The 25,762-nt window shown below is 48.0% G+C and overlaps 3 protein-coding genes across 3 annotated transcripts; all 3 read right to left on the reverse strand.

Annotated features, from left to right (window-relative positions):
* Positions 1–930: 930 nt before the first annotated feature.
* F5B22DRAFT_467964 (Ctr copper transporter) lies at positions 931–2,492 on the reverse strand. Its single transcript, XM_047972125.1, has 4 exons — positions 1,839–2,492; positions 1,343–1,774; positions 1,206–1,279; positions 931–1,181 (listed from the first exon to the last, which is right to left on the reverse strand). The coding sequence occupies exons 1-2, from the start codon at positions 2,294–2,296 to the stop codon at positions 1,660–1,662; spliced, it is 573 nt and encodes a 190-aa protein (XP_047834287.1). The 5' UTR covers positions 2,297–2,492; the 3' UTR covers positions 931–1,181; positions 1,206–1,279; positions 1,343–1,659.
* Positions 2,493–11,266: 8,774 nt separating this feature from the next.
* On the reverse strand, positions 11,267–13,366 carry F5B22DRAFT_468375 (uncharacterized protein). The gene is made up of 3 exons (XM_047972127.1): positions 12,822–13,366; positions 11,701–12,674; positions 11,267–11,650 (listed from the first exon to the last, which is right to left on the reverse strand). Exons 1-3 carry the CDS (start codon positions 12,928–12,930, stop codon positions 11,507–11,509), a joined length of 1,227 nt encoding a protein of 408 aa, XP_047834288.1. The 5' UTR covers positions 12,931–13,366; the 3' UTR covers positions 11,267–11,506.
* Positions 13,367–23,230: 9,864 nt separating this feature from the next.
* F5B22DRAFT_593675 (phosphatidylinositol N-acetylglucosaminyltransferase-domain-containing protein) lies at positions 23,231–25,528 on the reverse strand. Its single transcript, XM_047974005.1, has 2 exons — positions 25,130–25,528; positions 23,231–25,022 (listed from the first exon to the last, which is right to left on the reverse strand). The coding sequence occupies exons 1-2, from the start codon at positions 25,410–25,412 to the stop codon at positions 23,857–23,859; spliced, it is 1,449 nt and encodes a 482-aa protein (XP_047834289.1). The 5' UTR covers positions 25,413–25,528; the 3' UTR covers positions 23,231–23,856.
* Between the last annotated feature and the right edge of the window lie 234 nt (positions 25,529–25,762).

Genomic DNA, 25,762 nt, shown 5'->3' on the forward strand with positions numbered 1-25,762 from the left:
CCCTCCAACATGAATACTTATATCATGCGGTAAGTACCCTAATAGATATATGAGTAGATGTCCTGGAGTTAGCTCAGCTATTAACGCCAAAGGGTGAAACATCCTACAGTGACACGTGATTCTCACGATGCGTGAATGTGTCACGTTGGCTTTACCTCAGTCTCATATCACTCAAGCACGTTCTCTCGGCATTCTTGAATGTGAAGATCGTAGTTAGTTTATACTCATCATTTTTAGGCCGCTAAAACTCACTCATCTCTTGGCCTGGCACGGAGGGACTCGTAGTGGGTATTTGGGTACTGAGTCTCTAGAGCTCCACGAGGCAGGTGAGCACGGATGAGTTCAAACACAGAATATCCGATATTTTTTATACCGTGCGTGTTGACATGAAGCACAGTTTCGTCGACATATTCAGGCGAATCTTTAGTGTCAAACACTAGGTTTGGAGCGGTTTGTTGCTGTATACTAACTTCGGATTAAACAGGAACTTAGTCTCTTTAGCCTGGTATAATTATCATACACTCTATTCCGGAGTTTTCAGAATGAGCTTACTAGGAAAATCGGAACCTTAACATAAGTGCTATTTGCAGTGGTAAAGAGCAGCTACAGCTTTCTATAACTCAGCTATAAGGACAAAACTGAAGCGCCACTGGATTCTATTCACACCCAGGGCCGCACCTGATATGATATTAGTAACACGAAATGACATTACTCAGTAGAAAAGAAAAGGCTTATCAAGCTGACATTTAAGACCCTGAGAGAGTTGTTCTCAATAGCAACAGTAGTATACGAGCGAGTGATTGTGGATATTCAATAGCATTTTTCCGCTCTCAGGCTGGCTACCTTTTCATAAGCAAGTACATCGTATATGTTCATGAATTTAAAGGCAACATCATGCTACAACACAGTAAAGAACATTATGAGTGAATTATAAGATATGTGGTGATGATGTGATGTGAGTGAGTTAACTGAGATGATGATGAATAACGCGGGGTAGTGTAGTCCGCTGCCCCACCAGGTGAGCGGGTTTGAGAAGGTTTATGCACACTAGCGAGCCCCCAGGCACAGCTAAGTACCGGTACATGTCACCATACAGGAACAACCCCAACTAACATCTTCGACACCCTCGTGGAAATCTAGATGCTTGCTGGCTGGTGACTTGGAGCAAGGTCGTAAGATTTCTGCTTGTTGGCTAACTGATCAGCCCATTCGAGGGACAGGACACAAAAGCTTTGCGACGAGATTTTCATGCCAAAACCTAACATGATGCTCGTGCCTTCTTGTTTGACCGGTTTGGTCATTATGACGATGGGTGGACATCATTCGTTCTGCTCATACTCACACGCTCGCTGTGTTATTCCCGCTCTCCCATAACGCCGTGTATATCCCAATTCATTATCGCCCATTAGAATTGCTGGCGCTGCCAGCAGTATAGCATGGTCCCGTCGTGATCTAGTCCGTGTTATGGCCCTCAATATATTCCTCGGCATACCTGAACCCAGTTTCGTTGGTCGAGTGTCTGGGTCTGTAGTCGCTGCCCTAGCGAGAGTGTGTTGCACAATGGTTATTGGCACCATCATCTCTCTGATGCCACTTATTGAAGGGGCTGTGTATCACGGGCCGTGTCGTATTATATCATGTGTGATCGCATCGTCGTACTTAATGCTCGCCACCTGCGGTGGCGTAAATCCTGCCAACAAGCAGACTGCCGAGGAATGTGCCACCCAACACGGCCAGGAAATAGCCCACGTTCATTGTCATGACGCCCAACATGCTACACAGACGCAGTTAGCGGGACAAATGTTCCAGGTTACTAGAGTATGAGAAGCCAGTCTTACAGTAGATACCCAACACCTGTAATCACAGTGTCAAAGGCGGCACGCAAAGGATCGACAGAGAGCCTAAAAGGGCGGTGGATTTGCTCTCTGCGCTGAACGACAAAGACGTTCTCCTCGACGCCGTTTTCAGTGAGCGTCACTCGCTTGGAGAGATCGTCGCGCGAGATCTGCTCCGACACGGGTAGCTTGCCTTGCACCACAACGTAGCGACGCTTCATCTCGGCGTCTAGCCACCGGGCCTCGGCGACCGCCTTGCCTGCCAGCAAGAATCTGAACACGACGGCGAGGAAGATGAGGAATATGATGGTGCCGGCGTAGGCGCCAGGCGTCGAGGGCGTCCATTCATCGGAGTAGAGAGCCGTCATCAGATTATTGTTGAAAACGGACATGTGTCCACCAGAGCTATGCGAGGACGAGGACGACCCCATGTCCATGTCGTCGCCGTGTGAGTGTGCCATTTTGTCTGGTTGTGACTTGTCTTTTCAAGGTTGTAGGAGTAAGGAACGAGTGCCAGACTCGATGCTTTAGCTTGTCCGGTACGAAACGGACACAATTGAGATTGCGTTGTGCCTTATCAGAATTGTTTCACGGATGGTGTCGGGACTTGGGGGGGGGGGGGGGGAGATTGCTTTATGTGGACCTCGCGATACACTGTACACGGATTGCGATGGACGATTGCTCGACTCTGAACAATGTATGCATGGAAATTGAAATGTGATTGTGTATTACTCGGAGGGAGAAGTGCTCGAATCTAGGACCTCAGATGGTGACGGTATATAGATGGACAGAGAGTGAAGTACCAGTAGGTTAAAATAGGACTCGATTGTATATAAGGTGGGTAGGACTCGAGGATGCCAGGTCAAAAAAGGCCAGTGCTAACACTGGCAGTAAGTACATGTACGTACAGCGCAGTAAGCATCTGGGTTAGGTCATGGCACCAGGGCCCAGGCTCTGGGTCGTCTGTATTCCGTTCCTTTGTGATGTCCAGCCGCTTTCCTGCTCAAACTCGCTCACTGCTTGTACCTCTCGACCTTGCAGTAATCGCAGCAATCGCAGCAATCCGCACCAGACTCGCTAAAACCCCGGCCAAGCCGGGATGGAGCCTTCCCTGTCTGAGTGGCCGGCATCCTTGTAGATCCGTCCAAATGCAGTAACTTTTGAGGTGTGGATCCATTTCTCCCAGGTACCAGTACTTGACCAATATCGAGAACACACCACCAACCACCAACCAACAAAGCGCTCTACTTGGGTACTGGTAGTAGCAGCTTTGAAGTTTTATAGTCGGCGTCATGAATGCAGTCAACCTTCATCGCTCATCCGAGTCTAGAGGTTTCAAATTGCGAACATGAGTTTCTCCCCGTACACAGACCATGAAACGAGATCGGAACATCGGGTCTGGTCAATCCAGACTCAGACGCGCCTGGAGCAGGTATGCGCACACCTATACAATTGAGCTGCAACACTGATACGAGATCACCTGAGATCTCCAGACCTTAATTTAGGTACGCATGCGCGCTCCTTAAACTCAAACAACAGCCGTCTTTGACAATTCACCAAGGGGTAGGTATATATGTATAGCTTTACATAAGCAATCTTCATCGCTATGCGTCGATCTATATTCGTTATATACACTATCGAGATGTATATCTGAAGTTCTGAAATTATTCACGGACCTTCATCAATAGCGACCCGGGAAGTATGAGCATATATAGGACATTGCCGCCGAAAGTCCCCAGCGGGCTTTGTAGGTAGTTCACCACCATTGTTGGTGTGATAAAGGTTATGATCCCTCTGAGGAACCGCTTCTCGAAATCCAAATACCCACAATTTGCTCAAAGATGTGGACTTCGAGCCTAGTATTGAAGGCATCATAAAATTGACGGACTGGTGAACGTCGCCGTTTTTCTTAGCTTGCTTGTGCCCTGCCACAGTACTATAATTATAGTTGAGTATAGAGACGCAGGGTTTCGACCTGATTACGTTGTTTACCTTTTGGTAGCGCAACGGTATAATGTACTATGCTCCGATATACTCGTTCCGTGATATGCCCTGTAGCAACCAAGGCCAACCGCAATCGGCAACTCGGGCATGATTTCAGGAACTGTGAAAGGGAGGATGGGGGTAGTCAGGGCCGGCAATAGGGCCCATAAGTCGATGATCCCCCGAATCCCTTTTCAGTTCAGTGTAGGGCGAAAAGGAATATCCATGACCTGAAGCAGGCGTACAAGCCCTCTCAAGTATATATAAGTGACAATTCATTTTGTAACTGTGTCCAGGTTATTCGAGGCCAGGATAGTAAATCAGCTACGATAATTATTGGGAAAACACGTGTATCCAAGAGATCTGCAATATCGCTAGCGGCTTCATGCCCCTTTTCCCCACACGATGAGCTCATGTAGCGGTTGGTGACTGATTGCGATCACTTCAGAAGTACTTTCGACGAAGAGAAATATTCGAGATCATAACCGTAATCAGGCTACAGGCGCTACGTTAAAATCCCAGCAGGCCGCAAAGTGTGTAGAGGAAAGAGGGGCTCGATACTTGTGAGTAAAATATCATCCACTGGTTCATCTATCTTTCCGGTTCGAGACATGGCAGCCTCCACTGCGTTAATACAATTTCTGTTCTTGTGAGGCAGTAAGTGGCATTGACTGACTACCGTGTTAAACCCTTTTCTCGGTGTTTTCAACTGACTTGTTTCGAATAGTTTTGACGGATCCATCTGCAGAATGACATGTTCGAACTGTGTTAGAAGCCTAATTGGAGTGTGTTGAAATGGAAGGTATATGAGGGTTACATTCAACTGAACTACTTGATCTGAGTGAGGTGGGAAGACCGCCTTATATATATGAACAGTGCCTTCGTGACCCTTCGTGACCCTTGACCCGTACCGTATACATGAAGTGACTCCTTTACCACCTACACTTTCAACAGAGTGTTGTGAATTTATTCACGTTCTCGATGACTTCACGAAGCTCCAGGGGTAAGTGGTTGGAGCAATCTCATTTAGGCACAAGAAATTTTACGTTTATCTCATCAAGTGCGCAGACCAACTATCCAGGTCTTTAAGGTAACGTTGCTACATATAATTATGGCTCATGGAGAATATCATCGTGGGGATTCACGGTTCACAGTTCAGGTTTGTTATCCGTGAGTGCTTGGAGCACTGCACAACTAGGGGAAGCGACCGGTTCTTGGGGAATTATCTAGCGTGCCGTTATCAGCGTTAGGACATGCTACGGCATGAAATATATTTAGAAAGGCAAACCTATCTGGCATGTTGTTGCTCGATGTGACTATTTGGTACTTACTAAGATTTTCGATATAGTTTGACAACGTCCAAAACTGAGGAAGTTTCATGTCGAACTTCGATAGGCGTGTATGCAGTTAACTACTTCCCCCATAGCAGAAATTGTATTCTATTTATGTAGTATCTCAGCATTGAAGCTACGGGTTTTGGGACCTGAAGTTTCCACGAGCGTTAGGTTGAGATTAGGGTATTGATTCATAATGGATGTTAGCATACATCCCAGTCTAAAGGCAGTGTAACCTATGAGCCGTAACTCGCGATTTTCGAAGACCAATTTCATTCACTTTCTCTCTACATTATAGTTATGCCCAAGGTGAGAGGCATCTATTTGCTTGTGCCGCCGCCATATGATCTATCAAAAAATGCGAAGTCAACTTCTGAAGAAAGTATGGCACTATTTTTTTTAAAATTTTCTTTTAGATAAGAATACACCTAGATATGAGGTGATTGTTACAGTACTGCGTAGAAACTAAAATTATTCCAACGTTGACTTATTGCTAGGACACAGGCAGGGAATTCTAGCTCGACTATTAAGCCCCTTAACTAGCCTTGTATATAACAATCTTTGGTCCGTGCTATAGGTCAAAAAGGAGGCTCAGGTAATCCCGTGACGGTCGCTTATTTTATCATTTGTAATTCTAAGAAGACGTGATGGGACTTGTGGTAAAGGCAAGATATCTCCTTTCGAACCAAACATGATAGCAGAAGATGGACTTGGGTCCAACATCGCGGTTCTGAGCCCGGCCGCCGAGAATAGCTGCACTGATAGTTTAGCAATGTGGAGGAGCTAAATCTCAGAATAATGCAACTTGATATTTAATTTGTATGAATTCCATGCTCATATCATATTCTCTATTACTTTGGTGCTCGCCGAGCTTATTAGACTATACGTACTTCTATGTAGGTTGCTGAAATAGCCAAGCAGTGGAATTGCTTTTAGATTAGGTTTTCACTATGCCGATTGGCGAACTCATCACAGAGCTCAAGAGCCTACATGCCTTGAGACCAATTTGATGTACCAGAATGCTCGTGTTCTTCCCCGCACTCTAAATGGCTCAACGAAAGAGTCTTCATAAGCTAAGTATGACATCTGGATGGCCCATCTGTGTGAATGATAGACAATGGTAATTTCTTCATGGATTTCATTTTGACGTTTCTACACTTAACGACCTATCTTCTACCTTATCTCTTGAGCATCGAGGCGAATTGCCAGGTATACCTAGCATGACAACGAAACATCCTGCTTACGGTCCCGGGGAATCTTGATTAGAGGCATGCTGGGGAGCTGTGGAGTTGCTGCTTGGGTATACTGTACAAGCTGTATATCAGCATTGGTCACAGATACGATTCTGAGAAAGATAGATAATGCCAAGTCTACACCGAGCCGCGAGTTCCGAGACTTATTCGCTCTCTCCAATCCATAGCGTCACGAACTATGTAGGCTTCAATGTTCAACGGTCCCGAGATGGACCCCTCGCATGCAATGGTGCCCCTATCCCTGAAACGTACGCTACTACTCCTTTTCCATGACAAAAGGCCTCTACGAATAAACAGACCGAGGAGATTATCTGTCAGCAATAGGTTGCAGAATGTTCGGCTCCGAGATAGTCGACTGAATCACATTCGAGCTGTGTCATATACCGTGATTGTTCGCCATAACGTCTCGGCATAGCGACTTTAGCTTCCAGTACCTCTACACCAATCTTCCCAATGTCTTATCATGCAGTCCGACCCGGCGCTATTGACATGTGTCCCGCAAGCCTATGCACCGCTCATTGCAGCGACCCACTTATAGGAAAGAGCGGAAAGGGGGCATATGATGCATTGACACCGTTTGGTCTCGTGCCGCTACGGAGAATACAAGAGACAAACAGCGCCGGACGCATCCTCTAAACACGTTGTGTTACGTGCGTACAGTGGCTTGACCTGTCTCGGAGTTTATATCGATAGAAGGAAGTTATTTTGCTCATCTGCTTATTGGAATGAAGCGCGGTCTGCTTGATAGGTTCACTACTCTATCCAATCAGTTCGGTTGGCAGGCAGCCTGTGATTCTATGCAAATGGGTGCAAGCGCTCCATCATGATCATCAACTACTTTCACATCGGAACAAGTCTAGAGGCGAGACCCACCTACGTCGTTGTGGTCGATACGACGCATAATAACCCTTCATTCCACTCACGAGCAGGGTAACACAGTAAGTACTTGCTCACATGTGATGTTTCTTGCCTTATGACTTTCAGCTTGTTCTTCTGTGTAGAATTTGTGTGAGCTCTAAGGTAGCGTGTTTATCAAGAAAGATACTTAGACACGAGTCACAAATGCCAGCATAATCTAATCCTATTTCATACAAAGTAGCTGGATGGAAGAGTTAAATTCGATTATGACTCTGTAACAGCACCGTATAAGATATTTGATTCATCGACCGTGAGCCCTAAGAACAAGTGTTTATGGTTGCAATCCCCTTACGTACCAAACTTAGTAAATAACTAAGACACGCGTTCTCAAACTGTTATACAACTGAGATACTAATGCCCATATCGAAACTTGTCAGATCAATGCAGCATATTTGTGATATTTAATAAATATATTGGGAACAGTCGAGTACTTGGTGTATAATACATATTCATTAGGGTAAAAGCTCGTGCGTATACCGATGGCCTCAATCATCAACTTCTCATACCATTTATTCCAGTTAAAAAAGTGGCTATATGACAAGAGCACCGGGAGGTTGCCAGGGGTACCGGTAGTCCGTAATTCAGATTGCAACAGTCAGCAAGATTACGGTAATAAGCTACCTCGACTATAATCGATAGAGCTGTACGGAATATTTTCAATCTAATGCATATTACGGAGTACTTACCTGGCCATATACCGGTAGCCTGACTTCGATGCCTCTAGCATAGTATACCTGCCCAGCGGCTTAGTGACGCTGGTTAATATTGCTTCATAGATATGGATTTTGTAGGTGGCATCCTAGGAAGAGCTCACCCGAAACCCCGAGGCAGAAAAAAAAGAGACCCTCCCCCCTGGTCGTCATTCTCCTTGACTAAAGCACATATCCGAGACTATCATGTGCACACGGGTTGAATGGTAGTCGGCCTGCATGATGACGAGATGTGACACCAAAGACTCCAGTGAAAAATCGCCGATTACACAGAAGCTAGCGGGGATATTGCACACATAGGTAAGTAATCATTTATCAGAAGACCCCATTACAAGGCTCTTCATCCTTGGGGTAAGACGCATCTTGCGGTTTACCATGATAGGTCGTGCACCTCACACAAGAATCCTTATGATGCGAATGGGGTATCTTGCCGGTATGGTACCTGTTATCTAAGAAACTTGGTAACATGTGTTCATTGCGACATGAATGCTTCACCGATACAACTGTCTCACCCAGAATTACCCAGGTACTGTAGGCAGGCAGAGATTTTGCACTTTTAATTCTCACGCATGGACTCCCCCATGAGAGATATACCATGCCTATCTGAGAGGCCGGTGACAATATACCCACGTATCATGGTTGGAGAACACCCAGCCCTCCTGGAAGCAAGACCAAGCTGTAAGATGAAGACACCCTCGTCCCTGTTTGTGCAACGGTTATCGAGAGAAAAAGACAGGCTAGATTTCAGCTGGCTTCGTGTAGAAGTATGAACAGGCTTCGTTCAGTATAGGCTTACTAGTCCTCCAGCATTGCCGTCGAAATGAAGGGGCGGCAAAAATGCTAGCGATAGAAATATTGGGAGGAAGCAGCTCCGTTCGAGTCTTTTTCTTAACCTTGCTACCTGATGTATCTATCTCATCAGGCTAAATCTCTGTTGTGACCAGCGATTAACTCTGAATAGGAGTACTGGTAGTAAAGAGACCGTCTTCCACAAGGTCATGGGTAGTCCCACAGCCCATCAGAGAGAGTGCGCCAGATACAATTCACTGGTGACTAGGATCGACGTTGCGTCGATTTGCTTTTCCTAGCCCCTCTGTTTCGGGATTCACATGTGTTGTTTCAGCTGTCGCATTCAATCTTCCTAAAGGACACTAGTCCGTCGCAATAGTTAATGTAACAATGTCTGGCATGTACATTACAGTAGGTTATGGGCTACGGTAGGTAATATGTAAAGCAGGTGGCCAAATTACGCATTGCTCGATAGATCATGAAGGATCGTACAGTATGCAAACCCTGGGCCCTCGTCTCCGGGCGAAGGCCAAGACATGTACCTACAGCATCTTGTAGGTCGGGTTGGCTCGCCGAAACGCCATCCATTCAGCCTCATGTGTGGACAGCGCTAAGAAGATCAGATCACTGGGAAAATGGAGATGGGTGACAGTTCTCTTCTTTCAACATTGTGCTGGATTAATATGAGAGATATGCTTCGGAAATGCAAAAAGGAAAGAAAACAGAAAGCCACCCCACGAGACGATATGAAGCGGGGTGTGGTACTGTATGCCATAGTGATAGCCCAGGTGACGATGTATTGGTGGGAGACCAAGACTAGTTTTAAGCCACAAGTTCTCAAAGTCCTTGGCTGAGTTGTGTACAGTATACATCGCATGTAACTCCTCCCTTCTAGTTGCCTGCCGCAACTGTCATCGCCATTGCTGGACTGGAACTGTTAAGACGAGAAGCCTATCCTTGTGGAAAGTATGAGCAAAATAAGGAAGGTAGCAATACCTAGTTGGTGAAATAATTATAGTTGTCTTATCTACGTTATGCGATGGTTATGATTAGCTAGTACTCGAGAAAGTGAGGTAGTCAGGTATTGAATTACATATCGACTGGTTACAACGGCGGAATGGGCGCCTAAGATGCTGCAAGAGCATCGATAGCGGACGCCTCCGACACACATACCTGGGGCTGTTGCAGACATCTGGGAACGACCGGTGAGACTTCACATTTCAAGGGTTCGGCTTCCTCCGACGACCAACAAGCGTATTGTCTCTTTGGCTTGAAGAATCAAAAATAAGGATGACTCCTTTTGGTCAAGCACCATAGGGAAATGGGCAAGAGGGAGGAGACAAGAAGTACCTACATTAAGTTGGAAGGCAGGGAGACGGACTATGATTACCTCATCACCCTAGCGCAAATTGCGCGTGAGCTGGCTTATGCTACTTTTACAGCTAGGTTGAGCTCAGGCTTACGGTGTAAATGGAGAGATACTAAGAGGAAAAAAGATAATGTGGACACATTCTCAGTTTAGACAGTAACTCGCAACTGGAGATCATGCGCGTGTAATTATTTCTTAGTTGCTACTTTACGTGGAGTAAATTGTATTATCCATGGACGGTTGCAAAGAATGCTTGAGGCCAATCAATAATTACAGAGTAAGAATCTAACAACTTCCATATGGTCTGGAACAAATCCCTGGTTTGTAAGAGGCCGTATCTACGCCCCTTTCCTGAAGTTGCTTTAAATAGTCATCTCGGCACTTTTTTGTCTACGAATCCTGCAATACCTATTATATTGCGAATGCCGCACACGGCTCACTCGTTTCTTAAATTAATAGAGCTATTTTATATTTCCGATAGCTTACAAGCAAAGCTAGTGCTTTGTTATAGAGTCTGTCTAAGGACAAACATAGGGATTGTGCGGGAGGTCCCGAAGCAGGCTTAATATTATATACCGTTTCTAATGGTGTTTCGTACCGAACAATTGGCTGTTTAGTTAACCTTACTTGCAAGCCTAGTCTAAGTCTGGCCTTGTCTCAAGCTCCACGAATCAGTAGGTGGCTAATAGGCAATCGCCCTATAGTCAAAAATTCACAATTTTGTAGCAAATATGCTCGAGTATTGTACAGCACTTGTCTGAGCCTATCACACGTAGGCATCCACCCCGTAATTGATTTGGCCGAGCTTGAGCTTTGTTATAACATTTTGCTGTAGTACGACAACCGAGAAACGCTATATTCCTGAGTCTTGTCAACAGACTACTGGTAGTGGGTATAATCTCCTTGCTCGAAAAAGAATACTAACGAGACGATGGAGTATTCCTACATCTATGATGGCTTCACGAACGTAAATCCTGCCGAGACCTATAGCTAGCAAACAACAGAAAAGAAAAGAGACAAACAAAGCAAACAAACAGACAAACAAACGAAAATCTAAAGTCAGCCATTCAAATGCACCTCCGGCCTGAAAACGCCTCGACCATGTATTAGTCCGATGATCACTGCCATTTTGGTATCCTTCTGAATCAATCATGAGTGCGGTGTGCTCAAAAACCCAATACTCCAGAACCTTGCCCCTTTTCCGTCCCATTATGGTGGTGGTGAGATGTCATCGCCCTGATCATGCTGATGTGCTCAACAAGTTCCGCTCCCAAATGCCAGAATAGAAACCAACTCCCGTGATGTCCAAAATATCTCAAGCCGGTTCCGGCTTTATGGGCCCTGAGGAGCCTGATGGCCCATCCAAGTCCCTTTTCGAATCGTCCTCCGGGGAACCTCCGTTTCCACTTTTCGGTGACGTCTTTCCGTTATTACCACAACCTTTCACCAGCCGGTGGCGCTATCAAATTTTCTTAGTAATGGCTGGGTGATAGTAGGAATGTAGCTTACCTTCAAGGCGTCTTTTCGAGAGAAAGCTTTATCGCAATACTCACACGGGTAGGGTTTGACCGCAAGGTGTATTCGCTTGTGCCTTTTTAGATCATGGTTTCTATTAAACGACTGTGGGCATATATCACATCTGTAGGGGCGGTCTTGCTGCGAGTTTGGAGCTCCAGGGTATAAATGGTGCGGGAGTCCATGCCCTGTGTGGTGATAAGCGTTTAAAGGATTTGGGGCACCCATAAGATGCATTTGACCTCCTGGATTGCCCATATTTGATAGAACCATGGGCCCTAAGCTAGAAACTGGTGCCGAATAGCCGTAATGCCTGCTCGCATAAGGTGGAAGTGATCCCATAGGACCGGGATGCTGTGAACTCAAGGCTGGGATGGCTCTCGTTGGAGCCCCTGTTGTTGACGGCGAAAGTTGCGTAGGAGATGGATGAGGTGGTGGGAACGATGGGAATGAGTTCTGTTGTGGTGTTGATGATGGTGCTGCGTAGTAACTAGGCGTTTGAGGTGGTCTTGAATAGCTTTCGGATGGCGCGGGCGCTGCAGGTGTGGGTGGTTGTGATGTTTGAGAACCTAGAATCGCATGCTGTATATGCTGATTATGTGAAGGCTGTGAAGCAAAGCTCGAGTGATTTGTAGCGCCCCCTGTAATAGACATTGGAAAAGAGTGGCTATCATACGCTTGTGCCAACCCATCTGTTGTTGCAGGCGTTTGGGAATTTCTCGAGCTGTAGCCCGGTTGCCCTGGCCCCCCTGGGGCACCTGGTGCACTCGGGGAATACAAATGGCGGTTGTAATTTGATGACATTACGCTAGACTGCGCCCCCGGAGTAATCGAGCCGTATGTGTAAGAGGAATTATTCGACATGGACCAACTAGGATGGCTACTATACTGTGTTATGCCTGTGTGGGGGCTGTGCGAGCTGCTGCTGTTGAGACTCGAGGAGGGCGGACTTATACTGTCACTCACTCCTGAGGATGAAGTCAGACGTTTGATTTCAAGGTCTTGCGGGAGGGTATGCTGTAAGTACGGCGAGGAAGTCTCTTGGCGAGACTCGGGAGGAGGAGAGGTAAGAGGGGGTGATGGGTAGTAGGGAAAGCGATGAGAAGTTGCCATACTCGGTATTTGAGGGTCCAAGGACGTATTGGGAGGAGGAAGATGGAACTGAGGAAGACCGCCAGCTGCTGGTCGACGAGAGAGTATGCTCTGCGAGGCGGCGGAGTCCATGCTTCTTTTCAATACAACCCGTCCTCCCTCTCTTTGCCTCTCTGTCTCCCTCGTACTCCCAGTCCCACACCACGCTCGCACTTTCTGGTATCCGTTCTTCTTCCGCACGGATGCTCACTGGTGGTAGAAGAGAGGACCGCTGGATAGATTTCTGCCGTAGTAGGTCCGTAGTAAAGGTTTGTAGAAGTCCAATACGATAATAGAGCAGTGATCCTATATGCTCGAGTATAAAGTCTCTGAGATCGCCGGGAATGATCCAGTGTTCGCCGTCTTTCGTGTATAAAGATTGGTACTACTGCCACCTCCTGTTCACTCTTTCACGGTCTTTCAGAGTTGGTCGCTGATTCTCCTTGTGCGCAATATTGGTTCAACGGTATCCTAGAAACAATGGTACTTTGGTCTTCGCTGATGTAAAGAGTTTAGCTAGTCTTGACATATAGAGGCGCCGCCGTGTCGCTGTGATGGTCCAAGTGCCGGTTTATACTTTGGTGTAAGTGTGATAGACGAATCGAGGAATCGAGACGAATAAGGCGTTGGCGCTGCTTCTGGGCGCTAATAAACTCCCACTGTACTTGCCAATAGCTTCGGATATAGACCGAGGGCGGCTTATATCGTGGTTCCAGTGGCCACGGATTGTGGTGCTCCCTGCTGCTGATACACACCTACGAGCGGGCTGGTTCGCGAGCTTCGAAGGCAGGTCAGTAATAAATAGACCTAGGTTAGATACTACTTGGGACTTAGATATAGGTGGGTTGTGGAGACGTCGATCATCGGGAGGCGCCTGTCGTAATATATATGGTCCCGGGCTTGCATGGGCCGTGGGAACCTCTGTATCATGTAAGTGTACGTATTGGTTTTAGGCTGACCGATGTATGTATGTGGCTAGTCGTACTGTTGGGTACGGTAGCTATGGTAGCAGACGGCAGCAGAGTAGTAGAGTAGCAGTTGTAGCTGTAGTTGCAGAAGTAGTAGATAGACCTGAAGATGAGTCTTGTAGCCTCTGTCTCTTCACATTCTCCGCTAGGTTAGCCTGATGTCTTGTCCTTCAGGCGGTCCATCTGACCTATGAACAAACGTACCACATGTACAGCTGTATCCGGGGGCGAGAGAGCGAAAGGCGTCTTGGTTGTACCGCGCGTACCAGCTAGTTGATGGTTGTCTCGTGGCACGTGTCGTATGTTGTAGCGAATACTTGGACTTCGCAGCTGACAACGGTGCTTTTGTAAGTCCATGAAACTGAAACGCCCCTTGCGGGAGTGGGTGGCCTAGCCCAGGGACCGGGAAAGAAAAGATATGCGACCCCAGACTAGCTTCGTCAAGCTGAGCTCGCTAGCTAGCTTAGTCTCCCGTGGTATAGTTTGGTCACCCTCCTCTTTAATTAGGATTATGGTGAAAAAGTACAGATGATTGTGTTCTGATATGCTGGGAGCTGAACATTTGCCCTGAGAGCTCCCATGTATATAGTAATTATAATAAGGAAAGCAAAGAAATAAGCCTCGAGAGAACTCGGGGATGGCAGAAGAAAGTATGCTCACTGTGTGATACCTGTCTCCAACCTCTCCTCGCAGCTATGGCTGGTCTCTATCAGAATTAAGATCGGTTAGATACCGTATGCTCCATCCAGACTTCTTAAGCTGTGCCTTATATATAGAACTCTCTCAGAGCACTGATGTTTCGCTGAGCGAAGCTCAAAATATGCCTACCTAGGTCGGGTGAGGTAGCTTATTCTATATTGTAGGTTAGATCCCTCGAAACTTTGTCTTTGTCTGTCTTATTGTCCTTTTCCAAATCGGGCTTAAATTCGAGGCATTCCTGCAGCCAGAGACTTGTTCAGGCAGGGAATCTCTATGCGGTCTGGGCCGGCGGCAACAAGCGCGTGGACGCAGGAAGGCGTCCACTATACTACTGGGGGAGACAGGGAAGATGTACAGTATGTAACGAATGAGGTCTGATCATTACCATCCTGGCCTCGGGGACGACTTGGTGATGTGAGTTGAGATGTTGTGGACGAACTGGAAGAGGCGAACAACCAATGCAGCCCCGGAACAGGTGTGAATCAACAACGCGGATCACACCAACTCTGCAGGCGGATCTAGGGTGCGTGACTTTACCAGCTTGATGCAGGTTGTGAGACAAGGCCAGCAGCCAGCAGGAAGGAAGAAGGAAGAAGGAGGTACAACAAATACAGAGCAGTCGACGTCAAGGTGGGGATTTACCCAATTACTTACAGAAAGAGGCAGTAGAATTACATACTTGGAAACTTACTACCGCACGTTGCCAATGGGGGTCTTGCTCTCCCGCTCTCTTACTAAGTAAGTCTGGCTCTCTATCGCGCGCACACGCTTTCTTACTCTCTCTGTCCCCCTTCACGACAACCTGCAAGGAATAGCCGGTCTAGTGAGAAATCCAACACAGAGAAGCCCGGCTGATAGGTCCAATGGACCGTCAACAGCGAAAGAGCTAGGTTCTTGCAGTGGTGTAGGGGCCTTAGTGAGATGTGAGGGAAGAGACAAGGCTAGAAACCCTTGCGCATCCTTCCTGATACCCACCCCAGGGCTCCATTCTCCCAATATTCTGGGTGCATCTGTACGCTAAATAATGCCCGCGGCATAAATAGAACAGTTATTATTACGCTATGTTGAGGATGGGGGATTGTACAGTTGAGGTGACCCGAGCAAGACACGCTTAATGACACCGCAAACCTGCTTATGCCTACACATAGATACTGTATATACATGTGCGGCGAGCTCGGCTTGATGACCTCATGTAGCGCATAGAGTAGACATCCTGCTTCATTTATATAATGTAGATATACATACAGCAGCTCTCACCGCATTGACTAACTAGCTGGCTAGCTACACCTCTGCAAGACTTCAGTTTCTTTGCTTTTTCTTGCTCTTCTAATCTTTTGCCACCAATTAATTTATTTTTTTTGTTGGATCTCCTAGATATCTACAACACCGCAATCATGGTCACGAATGTGCTTGCTTGTGGGAGGAAGCAAGACATCCTCCGACCGACTTGCCGCCTGAAAGCGTATGTACACTAAAGAGCAGCAGCATCTTGGAACGAGATTTGGAAATTAGCTGCTGAGATCCCCGATGGGATGGTCGACTAGGGTTTTCCACCTTCCCCCTGTCATCAGATATGCATCCGACAAGGATCTTGATCGCTTGGCTGAATGTCTGCAACTAACCCTAGTCCGAAAACAAAATGGGACTATCAACTACCTACTGTAGGAAACGGAGTACACCAGAGGGAAAAGATGGACGTCAACGCTAATCATTGTTCGTGGATAATTTCTGGGACATCCTTGCTGTCATTCACTACGGAATGACTTGGGCAGAGGCACTCGATGCGCTGCGACGAATCAAAATATTTGCGTCGTCGATTTCTCTAACATGGAACATGGAGCATGGGTGAATGGTAACGCCGTTCTTTCGCACTAAACGATCTACATTTCTTCTGCCACTAGATGACCAGGACATACTTGTCAACCTATTGTCTTGGCGTGTGATCAGCGATGTACCATCCGATGTGAGTTTAGCTTCGCCCAGCTGGAGCGGAGTCTGCGGTCTGCGGCTGGATCTGCTTCAGCAGGCTCTAGCCTCCGATTTTGGGGTGTCTTTCGGAGGGGGGTTATGACGGTCGTCAACCATCGCCGGCACCACCGTACATACCATGCTTCCCATTGAAGCAAATTGAAAGCAACAATGAGACACTAGAGAGCTGATTCTAGAGTAGGTCCTAACGGTATGCGTATCACCGGCAGCCTCTGACCGCTTTTCCAACAGCAGCTTTCCCAGGAAAGATAAAGATAGATCTGAACGCGCCTTCTGATCGTGCCATATGTATCTAAAACAGCTTGTCGAAATCTCAGATCACCATGGTAAGAATGGGGGCGAGCTCAGCGCTGTTGATGATACACTCTGGGTGTAAACTTTTGATCTATCGCATCTTAACACCATCTCACCAACAACCATGTTTTCAGCTCGCACCCACTGCCTCGTCACAACGACAACGCTGCCTGTTTATATCCGCCAAGCTTTGCGAATACATCTAGGGGAAGAAGTCTATAAGTTCCAGGCCATAGTGATGCTTCAGATCTCTTGACTATTTGGGAATTCTGAGCATCTAGGTGGTCACAGCATAAGGCTCATCTCGCAAGTAGCAGCAGGTAGGTAGTGTAGGTATGAGGTTCTGAAATGCAACAAGGGCTATGAAGCAAGGGTCCCCTGGCACGACCTCCTATCCACATCGGGACGTTTTGAGACTATGAGACCCGTAGTGTAGTAAAACCTTGCTTACTAGCAGTTCTCGAGTGAGCGTAGGTACCATCTCGTTTGCTACAAGCTATTCCCTCAACAATTGACCTCAAGTTACGAGCGAATCGTCAGACAATTTAGAATAGGAACATGCAAAGATGATATAGAGAAGATAGCGACAATGCTGCCGTCGCAGGGCAAAAAGGTTCGTGGGTAGGGAAGAGAGACTTGGGATTTGACACGCGGTAAATATCAGTTTCTCCAGCATGACACTGTGGATAGAGAACATACCAGAATACTTGTGACCCTACCACACGTTCTTAGTACCAGAGGGTACAGTAGGTCAGAGTTAGGCGTTGCAAGTAGTGTACTCGTAAGTATGTAGGAGCATCTGCATCCGCTGTGTGCGCAGACCATGAACGAAATTTCGGAAGGGATGCTGCATGCTGCAGTCCATTTTCCGAACATGGGTCTGGTCACTTGAGCATTCGAATGTACACTAACTACAATACTGATCGATACACAGGCAGGCAGATTCAGAGACGTTGATAAGATAGATCCCCCGCATAGCATGGCATGGCATGGCATGGCAGGCCAGCAGTTTCGACAAGTTGCACACATGCCAAAGGGAGAGAGGCTACTGGAATTACTTAGCAGAGTGACCGAGTATGATGTGTGACGCGCTGGTATCCAATGAAGCCGGTGAGACATTGGTCATATTCCAGCTTGCCAGTATTGCTTTTGCTCGCTGGTACGAGACGATTGGATAGCCTCGATCATCGATGCGTGGTTCTTTTTGATCTATGGCAGATTTGGGGATAGCTCTTGTCTAAGCTGGAGCGGAGGGAAGACAAGCGCTAACCGGGGCACCACGGTAAAGAGTCGGTCTACCATACAAGGCTCAACACATCACTTACTTCGTATTGGTATATCGGCTGGGCCTGGTACTAAGTCATTCTTAACTAGCAAGCTGCTCTTGCTCTTTCCAGCTGTTATCCCTTCATTGGCTCGTCTACCGTATCCGTCAAGGACATAATGAAGAAAAGAAGCCTTTGTTACGCCGGCTTCGGTCTCTCATCATCGAGCTCTGATGATGTTCTGCTCCTCACCGGCCGAATCTTGATCGCCCATGGTGTGTGACTGCTGTGTCCAGACCAATCAGTCGTTTAAGGACCAAGATGACGCTCACCCTCCTGGTTGGCCATAGGTAGTGTAGTCATCATGCTCACGCCTAGGAGCCCGAAGAAGTGTCCAATTTTAGAGTGACTCTCTCGCTGTACTACGCGGTTTTAGGACTCAGGAGAGATTGCTTGACAAGCCATTGTCATGTGGTGCCGGGGCAAAAAAGGAGTGAGAATAAAAATAAGCATCGTGTGACACCGATTTACACCGTCAATTAAAGCTGACAGGTGAAAGGATCCCGAGGAACGCCGCGCGCGCAGGCTGCTACAGTACACATCGGCTTACACTGTACCTTGACCTTTTCCTTCCACCAGCTCTCCCAGTGCGTAAGTACGTGCGTACTGGCATATATCTAGAACGTATAGTACATAGATATGTTTTCGCCCCCAACGTCAGCAGAATAGTCAACCTGGCTGCCTACCCAACAGTTTCGGGCACCGCTCCCTGCCGGCCGACGTTGATGCACTTGCCATATGGTTGCCGTCAAGATCTGTCTGTATAAGTAAATCCACGATGCCATGTGTGCCCATGCGTGGCGCCTACCCTAAGGACTCGGAGGCTATCGTCCTAGAATCTTGGCGCAACCTCGGATTACCTAGGCTGCTGCGTGGCGCAAACTACCCTTAAGGTTAATTGGGACGCGGCGGCAAGTTGTAGAGCAGCGAATTACTATCTTGTCGTAGGTATATAGAGACAACCCAAGGGGATGATGGAGTTGTCTGCACAACTCTTTGTGGCGTTTCGCTCCATATGGCGAACTTATCGTCACGGCTCATTGTCAAGTGACAAATGTCAGTCAAAACAGATTGGTAGTCGATAATCGGAGCGCAGCACAGGGGCCACTAGGCAATGCCGGTAACCGGAGTGCATTGTCCATCCGTCGACCTCGAGCAACAGGTCCCAGGAATGGAAGGGTCCGCGTTGCTGGCCCGCAGTTGGGGAACCCGATGCTTGAGCGTGAATGATTTGCTCGGAACAATGCAGACATGTCACTGTCTTGCATGTCTCGGGAGGGTGCAGACTTCGAAAGTCTTCCGGAGCCGTGGCGAGCCGAGCCCGGCTGCCACGGACCCAGCTACCACTCCAATATCAGGATGTCCTTCGGTTGGCAATGCCGTGAAGGATATCTACGATGTATGTCGCGAGCTGGCTTTGGGTTACATGGACGTTGTCCGTGGAAATGTGTCGATACAGACAGGCCACTAAGGGACGGCGCCGTGGAGTCTCCTCACCCCCACGTCACCCATCATCAAGCTCTACATTATGGGTACACTATCCTGAAATCATAAGTAAGGACCCAGCGGCTTAGTCTAGGTAGTGCGAGACTCTGGGAGTCTAGACTCTCTGCAATCCTTGGCTGAAAAGGAAAGCTTCCCGAGTGGAGTGCGTTACCGAACCTACTCGAGCTACTGGACTGGGTTAAGTAGCCCTAACCTATTTGCAAATTATCCGCGCGACCGATGGCCGATCATCTCTTGTACCGGTAGCTGATATCGTGGTCCTTAGTGTACTTTGTATCCTGCTCAAGCTTCTATCAATGAATCGCAGAGTCTGTCAGCAAAAACAGAAATCCTTGTGGGCATGTCGGTCCAGGTACCTACTTCATCATACTGTACAAGAAATATTGGGCTAGGTATGTGACACTGCCAATGCTGCATCGAGGGCCTTTCGAGCATCCGCGCATTTGGGATTTGGGCCGGCTCACCAAGAATGTCATAATTCTTCTTCGGTACCATCCGTGTTACTCGGAGCAATACGAAGCGCCTGATATTGTCCCTCTTTGGCAGGCCTGCATGAATACTGTGTAACCATAACGGTCAGTAAGCACATGCTGGGCTTGCCGGTACCGAAATAGAAATTGGTGTACGTGGATGTGAGATGGATTGACAGCAGGGGGGGATTTGTTGTCTCGGCTCCCTGGTTGGCTTGGTGACTTGTTGAACATATGACAGACGAAATCAGTCAGTCCACCTCTCGTCACACATTGATTTGACCCTTGTGTTTTTCGCAGCCACGGGCTAGTGTCAGGCTGAAGGAGTCCATCATTCTCCATCTTGACAAGCAGCTGGATATGCCCGGCCCCGTCCAAACAAGAGTTCTCGGCTTCTCCCAGCCAGCTCCTTCATGCCGTGTGGGAAGTAGACCCCAACCGTAAGCATATATCTGTCTATCCGAAAAGTATAGAGAACCAGCGATCTCATCGCAAGCCACGAGACCCGAAGACAAGATGTGGCTGCAGGAGCCGCCGTCGCATCTCAAGAACGATGCAACCTTACGGAGTATATTGGGAGGGATGATCCCGCTGGCCATTACCGAACGGTTGATTTCCAAACACCCCTTTCAGCAAATCGACGATGATCAATAGGTGATAGGGTAAGTATGTGTGTACAGGCCACAGCATACCTACCCACCCATCCATCCAGCCGTCCATCCACGTAGGTATCGTGCTTTTCCCATACCTATATACCTATGGGAAGCGGTGATTATACTTGAGTACATGTATGTACATAATAGCAGGTAGTCTAGACACTAGTCTAACTATTCAGTTAGTAGGTATGAATTGCAGGTCCCTACCAAGGCACCGGCTCATCAGAAACCATGACAAATATCACACTTGTACCAGGGTGAGGGGACGCGGCGCCCATCGATCTCTAAGTATACCCCTCCTAAAATGCATCCCTTTTCATCCCTTTCAGCCGGGCGAACGCTTGATACGAGACCTGCATCGTCATAATTTGCATAATTTGCAGCGTAGTGCCACCAATATTGGCTCGAAGATGGGAGGTAGTTTTGAATCTTTAGTAGCTGATATGTACATGTGTTGATTGAAAGGACACGCACAAGGCAATACCTAGACGGACCACTGCTCCACCATCATGATCCAACCAAGTGAACAGAGGGTTGATTCTTGGCCAGCAAGACACCGTGAACCTGCCGCCGCCGCCGCTGCTATCGTTGCCGCGCTGCATGGTCCTCGCCCACAGTCTCGGGTCATGGTTCGGTTGGCGGGCACAGCATAAGTTCTCTGTGTGGCAACAGGCCGCAAGGCACAAGGGGAGCCTCAATCAAGCCCGTTCCTCCAAACTTTCCGAAACGGTTTTCATGGCTGCTTATGGCTTTCGGTTAGGAGTTCCGAGAAAGAAGACCCCAGATCTGAGACTCCACAATCGAGAACACTGGACCCCGGGAGGAGACCGTTTCGTCGATCAACCGAGTCCCAACAAACCTTTCCCCCTTTCCCCCTCTTCCCGGCGATTCCACCCGCCGTGACCCCAACTCGAAATATTGCCAAGTGTGAGCGGCGCCGATGTCCAGATTGGACAGCCCGTCAGCCCTCGCTTATTTCCCCCGAGGTGAGATTACACTACGTACACCTACCGCATCTCCTTACCAGCCTCTAATCTAGAAACCTCAAATGGTACTGCCAGCGTTCACAATGACAGCGCCAAGATCTGTCATTATCGATCCAGTCTCGGCGATGACCTGTTGAACAACCTTATCCACCGTTTGCTGCAAGATGAACGAAGCGATAACTTCAAAACACCACGATGTGTTCAACTCAGCTGTATCCTCGACATGCCCAACTTAGAAAACCGCCCAGCAGAAATAGCTCGGTCTAACAAACAATGCTTCAACTGCCCGAGTCAGCCATGAGGGCGACGACAGGTAAGGAAGGTGGTCGGAGCAGTTGAGACAAGAAGACCTGGATGTGGGGAATTCCAGAAGCTGCCGACGTCCCGAGACAGCAGTTCACGAAAATGCTTCCCTTCTGAGTCCAATGCATGCCAAGTTGTCCCACGAGAGTTCTTGGATTGCATGTCTAAGACTCCCGCTCAGAGTCATAACCGACAATCCACCTATATCAACAAATAGGCGTAGAATACAGCAACACGTTGGGGGTCGTGAACAGCGTTTTAAGCACACGCCCAACTCTCTTCCCCACCAGGCATCGGTCCGACGCCGCGAACTGACACACCTCTGGATTCTGGTTAGGAACAACCTTGCATTTGCGCTGCGTCTGCTTCCATTCGGATAATTTTGAACTGCATCCTATACCCAGCTTTTATCTCTGTGGTCGGCCTCGATGATGAAGGAAGACGTGCAAAGTCCCAAACTTGGGCCGTGATATATTCTTAACTACGGCACCTGAGATGAGCCGCGCAGAAAGTACCATTGGGGCTATGAGGCATCGAGCCCAACACCTTACATGGTGTCAGATACTAACCTGAATGCTTGTGCAAAGCTAGCACTGGCAAGTAGGAATGTCAACTACCAATATCGTCGATGTGGGTGTATAGACTAGTGATGGCTATAATATACGATTTTCGCGATGAGGGATTGTATGTCAGAATAAAAGTTAATTGAGGATCTGCAGCTTAGAAGCTACGGAAAACATATTCTCTCGCGACTTTGTAAGATGTTGTGTGAGAGCATATTCTCTCTTTTCTCTCCCCCTTCTCTTTCGAGGGGCGTCGATTTACAATCGAGCACCTATTGGCATCGTCTATTGAAATTGCGAACAAATGAGACCAGGATACATTCTTTTTTTACACCTATATAGGTGAATACCACAAGATCCGTACATTCGTTACTTTATGATCCTCTTACTCGTGGTCCGTAGTTGTAGACCGAAGGGATGGGAGTTTGAGCTTGGGTACAGCCTCATAGATACCAGGACACGAATCTCCAGAAACCTCAAATATATTTCTAGCTCATTATACTTACGAGCTCGCTGTTTGCTCACTGTGTCTAGAAGAGCCAGGCACGAGAAATGTTGATGCAAAGTTTGTGAGGGAATGCGATAGGGACGCGATTTGACCTGAAAACACCATGAATCCAACAAATGGTTATTTCCTTATATTGCATACACGATTCTCAAAATCACAGCCAGCTGTCAAATAATATCTGAGTGAGAATAGAGTTTAAACTTCTCCAGCAGAACCTGCAGGCGTCTTCGCACTCACCTCCATTTCCTATACCATCAACCGCTGGCAAGATGAAATCAGTCGCTGCCGGTGCCGAGGAGTTGAGAAGCGTACGAGAGAACCTTACTGTCATGTGTACTCTATTTCCCTGACAAGGTGTGAGGAGCGACCGTATCGCCATCCTAATTCATTGTGATTACACACGATACAAGTGATCGAAGTTTGACAATGAAGCCTCTTCTCCTACCACAAACGCAATGTTACAACACGACCTCACATCTCGGCTTTTATTACGCGATATCGGAACCCCGTGGCCTAATGACGAGGCTACACAGCACGTTGGTAGATGATGAATATGCCTACGTCTAATACTCGGATACTATGTTGCTTCACACACAGAGTCCTAGACCTACTCATGAGAAACACATAGAGCATCGGTAGCATAAGTAGATGACACTCAAAGATCGTACCGAAGCTGCAAGAGACATGGGTCGAACAGATAGCAGTGGACAGGACTCAAGAAGCGAGTGCGATGGATCTTATCATTATTTTCATTAATCGTCATCCCACAGCTGCCTGCGGCTGATGATGATAGGCCGTGCTTGGTCCCAGGGCCCATTGATGGCGTTTTTATACTTCTGCAGTGAAATCAGCCACCAGCTACAGCCGCCTATAGCGACTATAGTAATGAGAGTGGCGACGAGCACACCCAAAAGGCCGCTCTTCCACGGTGAGAAGGCGTCTTTCTCAGCACCTAGTATCATGCCAACCCCAGCGCCGGCTCCTATTACGAGCATGATGGATAGAGCGACGTGGTATCTCCAGCTCTGATGTCTGGCATACCGTCTGAAAACGGGGAAAAGCCCGAAAACTTCGATGCTAAATAGGGTGAGACTGAACACTTGTCCGGTGGAAGGAAGTCGTGAAGCTAATACGGTCGACGCCATAAGGGCAGCGTTTGTGGAGAGCGAGGCGGGGAACTTGACGCCAACTCCTCCAGAGTAGTCATAGAAGAATATGTTTATGGCAAGTAGCCAGAAAGACATGGCCCAAATACTATCAGATGAGGTAGATCGCGTGAGGGATTTGAGAATAGGCGACAGCCCTAGGAGAGTAGAGTAGATGAGAATAGCCGACTTAATAGTGCCCAACCGCAGAGTTGTACGGTTGCATGGGGGAGGAGATAGTGGCCGGTGCTTGATATCGTCTGACAAGTCATTAGGGGACCTAGCCATATTGCTCGCCTGTGATATACTAGACTGAAGGGAAAGAGCAGAGGTAGAATGTGACTGGTAAATGGTTGTCGGAGGATACGCACGCTCGGCGGCTGCTAAATTGGTCATGGACCCGGTAGCAGATGAGGAGAGACCGGCGAGGGAAGATTGGGGGCGATCACGACGACTCGGCTGTTCCCTTGCAGCGCGATTGCGATTACTGCGACGCCTCTGCAACACCTCATCTTCATCTTCTAAACCGACCCAATTGTCCCAGATGAGCCATCCCACGAATGTCGCGAAGCTTCCCCAACCAACGATAGAGACAGGCGAGACAAGCTCTTGGAAGATACCCACGAAACAAACAACAAAGATTGTAACAGAGCAGACTTGTTGCAAGACAACGCTGATATCGGCGACAAGGGGCCAGAACTCGTAGGGCTGTAGACGGGGGTTTCGTTGGAGATTCTCGAGGAATGTCGCCTGGTCCGTGTAGTTATCCGGATCTGGGAGAGAGGAAGATATGAGCAATGATGGTGCCAAACAGTCCGGTTGTCTCTCAGTTGGGACGGAATATAAGAAGTGATAGCGAATAAGAAAAAGTAAAACATACATGATTGCTTGACCCAGAGCAGTTTCTTCCAGTTGCGTCTCCTCCTGCGACTCCGGCTCCGGCTATCGAGTTTGTTTCTAGCGACACTCGGGCGCAGTTCAGTGGCCGAGTCGTGTACTGCGGCGGAATGATCACGGCGCGGAGACAACTGGGAGGTGAAGGCATCTTCAGGCGCGAGATGGGAGCGGGCCGAGCGAGGGGACGACAACTCGATAGGAGCCGTGGCAGAGCGCGTAAAGGCTGGATAAGGGCCATCCCGTGCAGGCACTGGAGATCTTGCCATGTTTGCCGGGGAAGGCTAAGTTCATCGCATCTGGGAGAAACTCATTGTTGTGTTGTACCTGTTATGTCTGTTCTAGACTAGAGGTTGTAGAAGTTAGAAGTTGAATAGCTTGCCATCATGGTTCCTAATTGGGGCAGGCGCCACGGCGGGATAAGGTAACTAAACTTAACTACTTATAGTTACTTACCCGCCGCAGAGATCGCCTGGGGAAAGGGCTTGGCTTGGCGCATTGGCGGTAGGTACCAGGTAGGTACCAGGTAGGTATCAGATAGGTATCAGATAGGTAATCTGTAGGGCCAGTTTGTGGGGCTCCCAGCGAGATACAAAGTCCCTACACTGAACACTGAATG

This window comes from Xylaria bambusicola, assembly GCF_022495145.1.
Source record: "Xylaria bambusicola strain CBS 139988 unplaced genomic scaffold F5B22scaffold_6, whole genome shotgun sequence".
Lineage (NCBI taxonomy): Eukaryota > Fungi > Ascomycota > Sordariomycetes > Xylariales > Xylariaceae > Xylaria > Xylaria bambusicola.

Bases quoted from the DNA above. Each gene is read 5' to 3' on its own strand.
- F5B22DRAFT_593675 (XM_047974005.1), bottom strand. From the start codon at position 25,412: ATGGCAAGATCTCCAGTGCCTGCACGGGATGGCCCTTATCCAGCCTTT. The intron at 25,023-25,129 runs GTATGTTTTACT...CCTCTCTCCCAG, and splicing joins GCTCTGGGTCAAGCAATCAT to ATCCGGATAACTACACGGAC.
- F5B22DRAFT_467964 (XM_047972125.1), bottom strand. From the start codon at position 2,296: ATGGCACACTCACACGGCGACGACATGGACATGGGGTCGTCCTCGTCC. The intron at 1,775-1,838 runs GTAAGACTGGCT...GCGTCTGTGTAG, and splicing joins ACAGGTGTTGGGTATCTACT to CATGTTGGGCGTCATGACAA.
- F5B22DRAFT_468375 (XM_047972127.1), bottom strand. From the start codon at position 12,930: ATGGACTCCGCCGCCTCGCAGAGCATACTCTCTCGTCGACCAGCAGCT. The intron at 12,675-12,821 runs GTATGGCAACTT...CTTCATCCTCAG, and splicing joins CTTGGACCCTCAAATACCGA to GAGTGAGTGACAGTATAAGT. The intron at 11,651-11,700 runs GTAAGCTACATT...AAAATTTGATAG, and splicing joins CTCGAAAAGACGCCTTGAAG to CGCCACCGGCTGGTGAAAGG.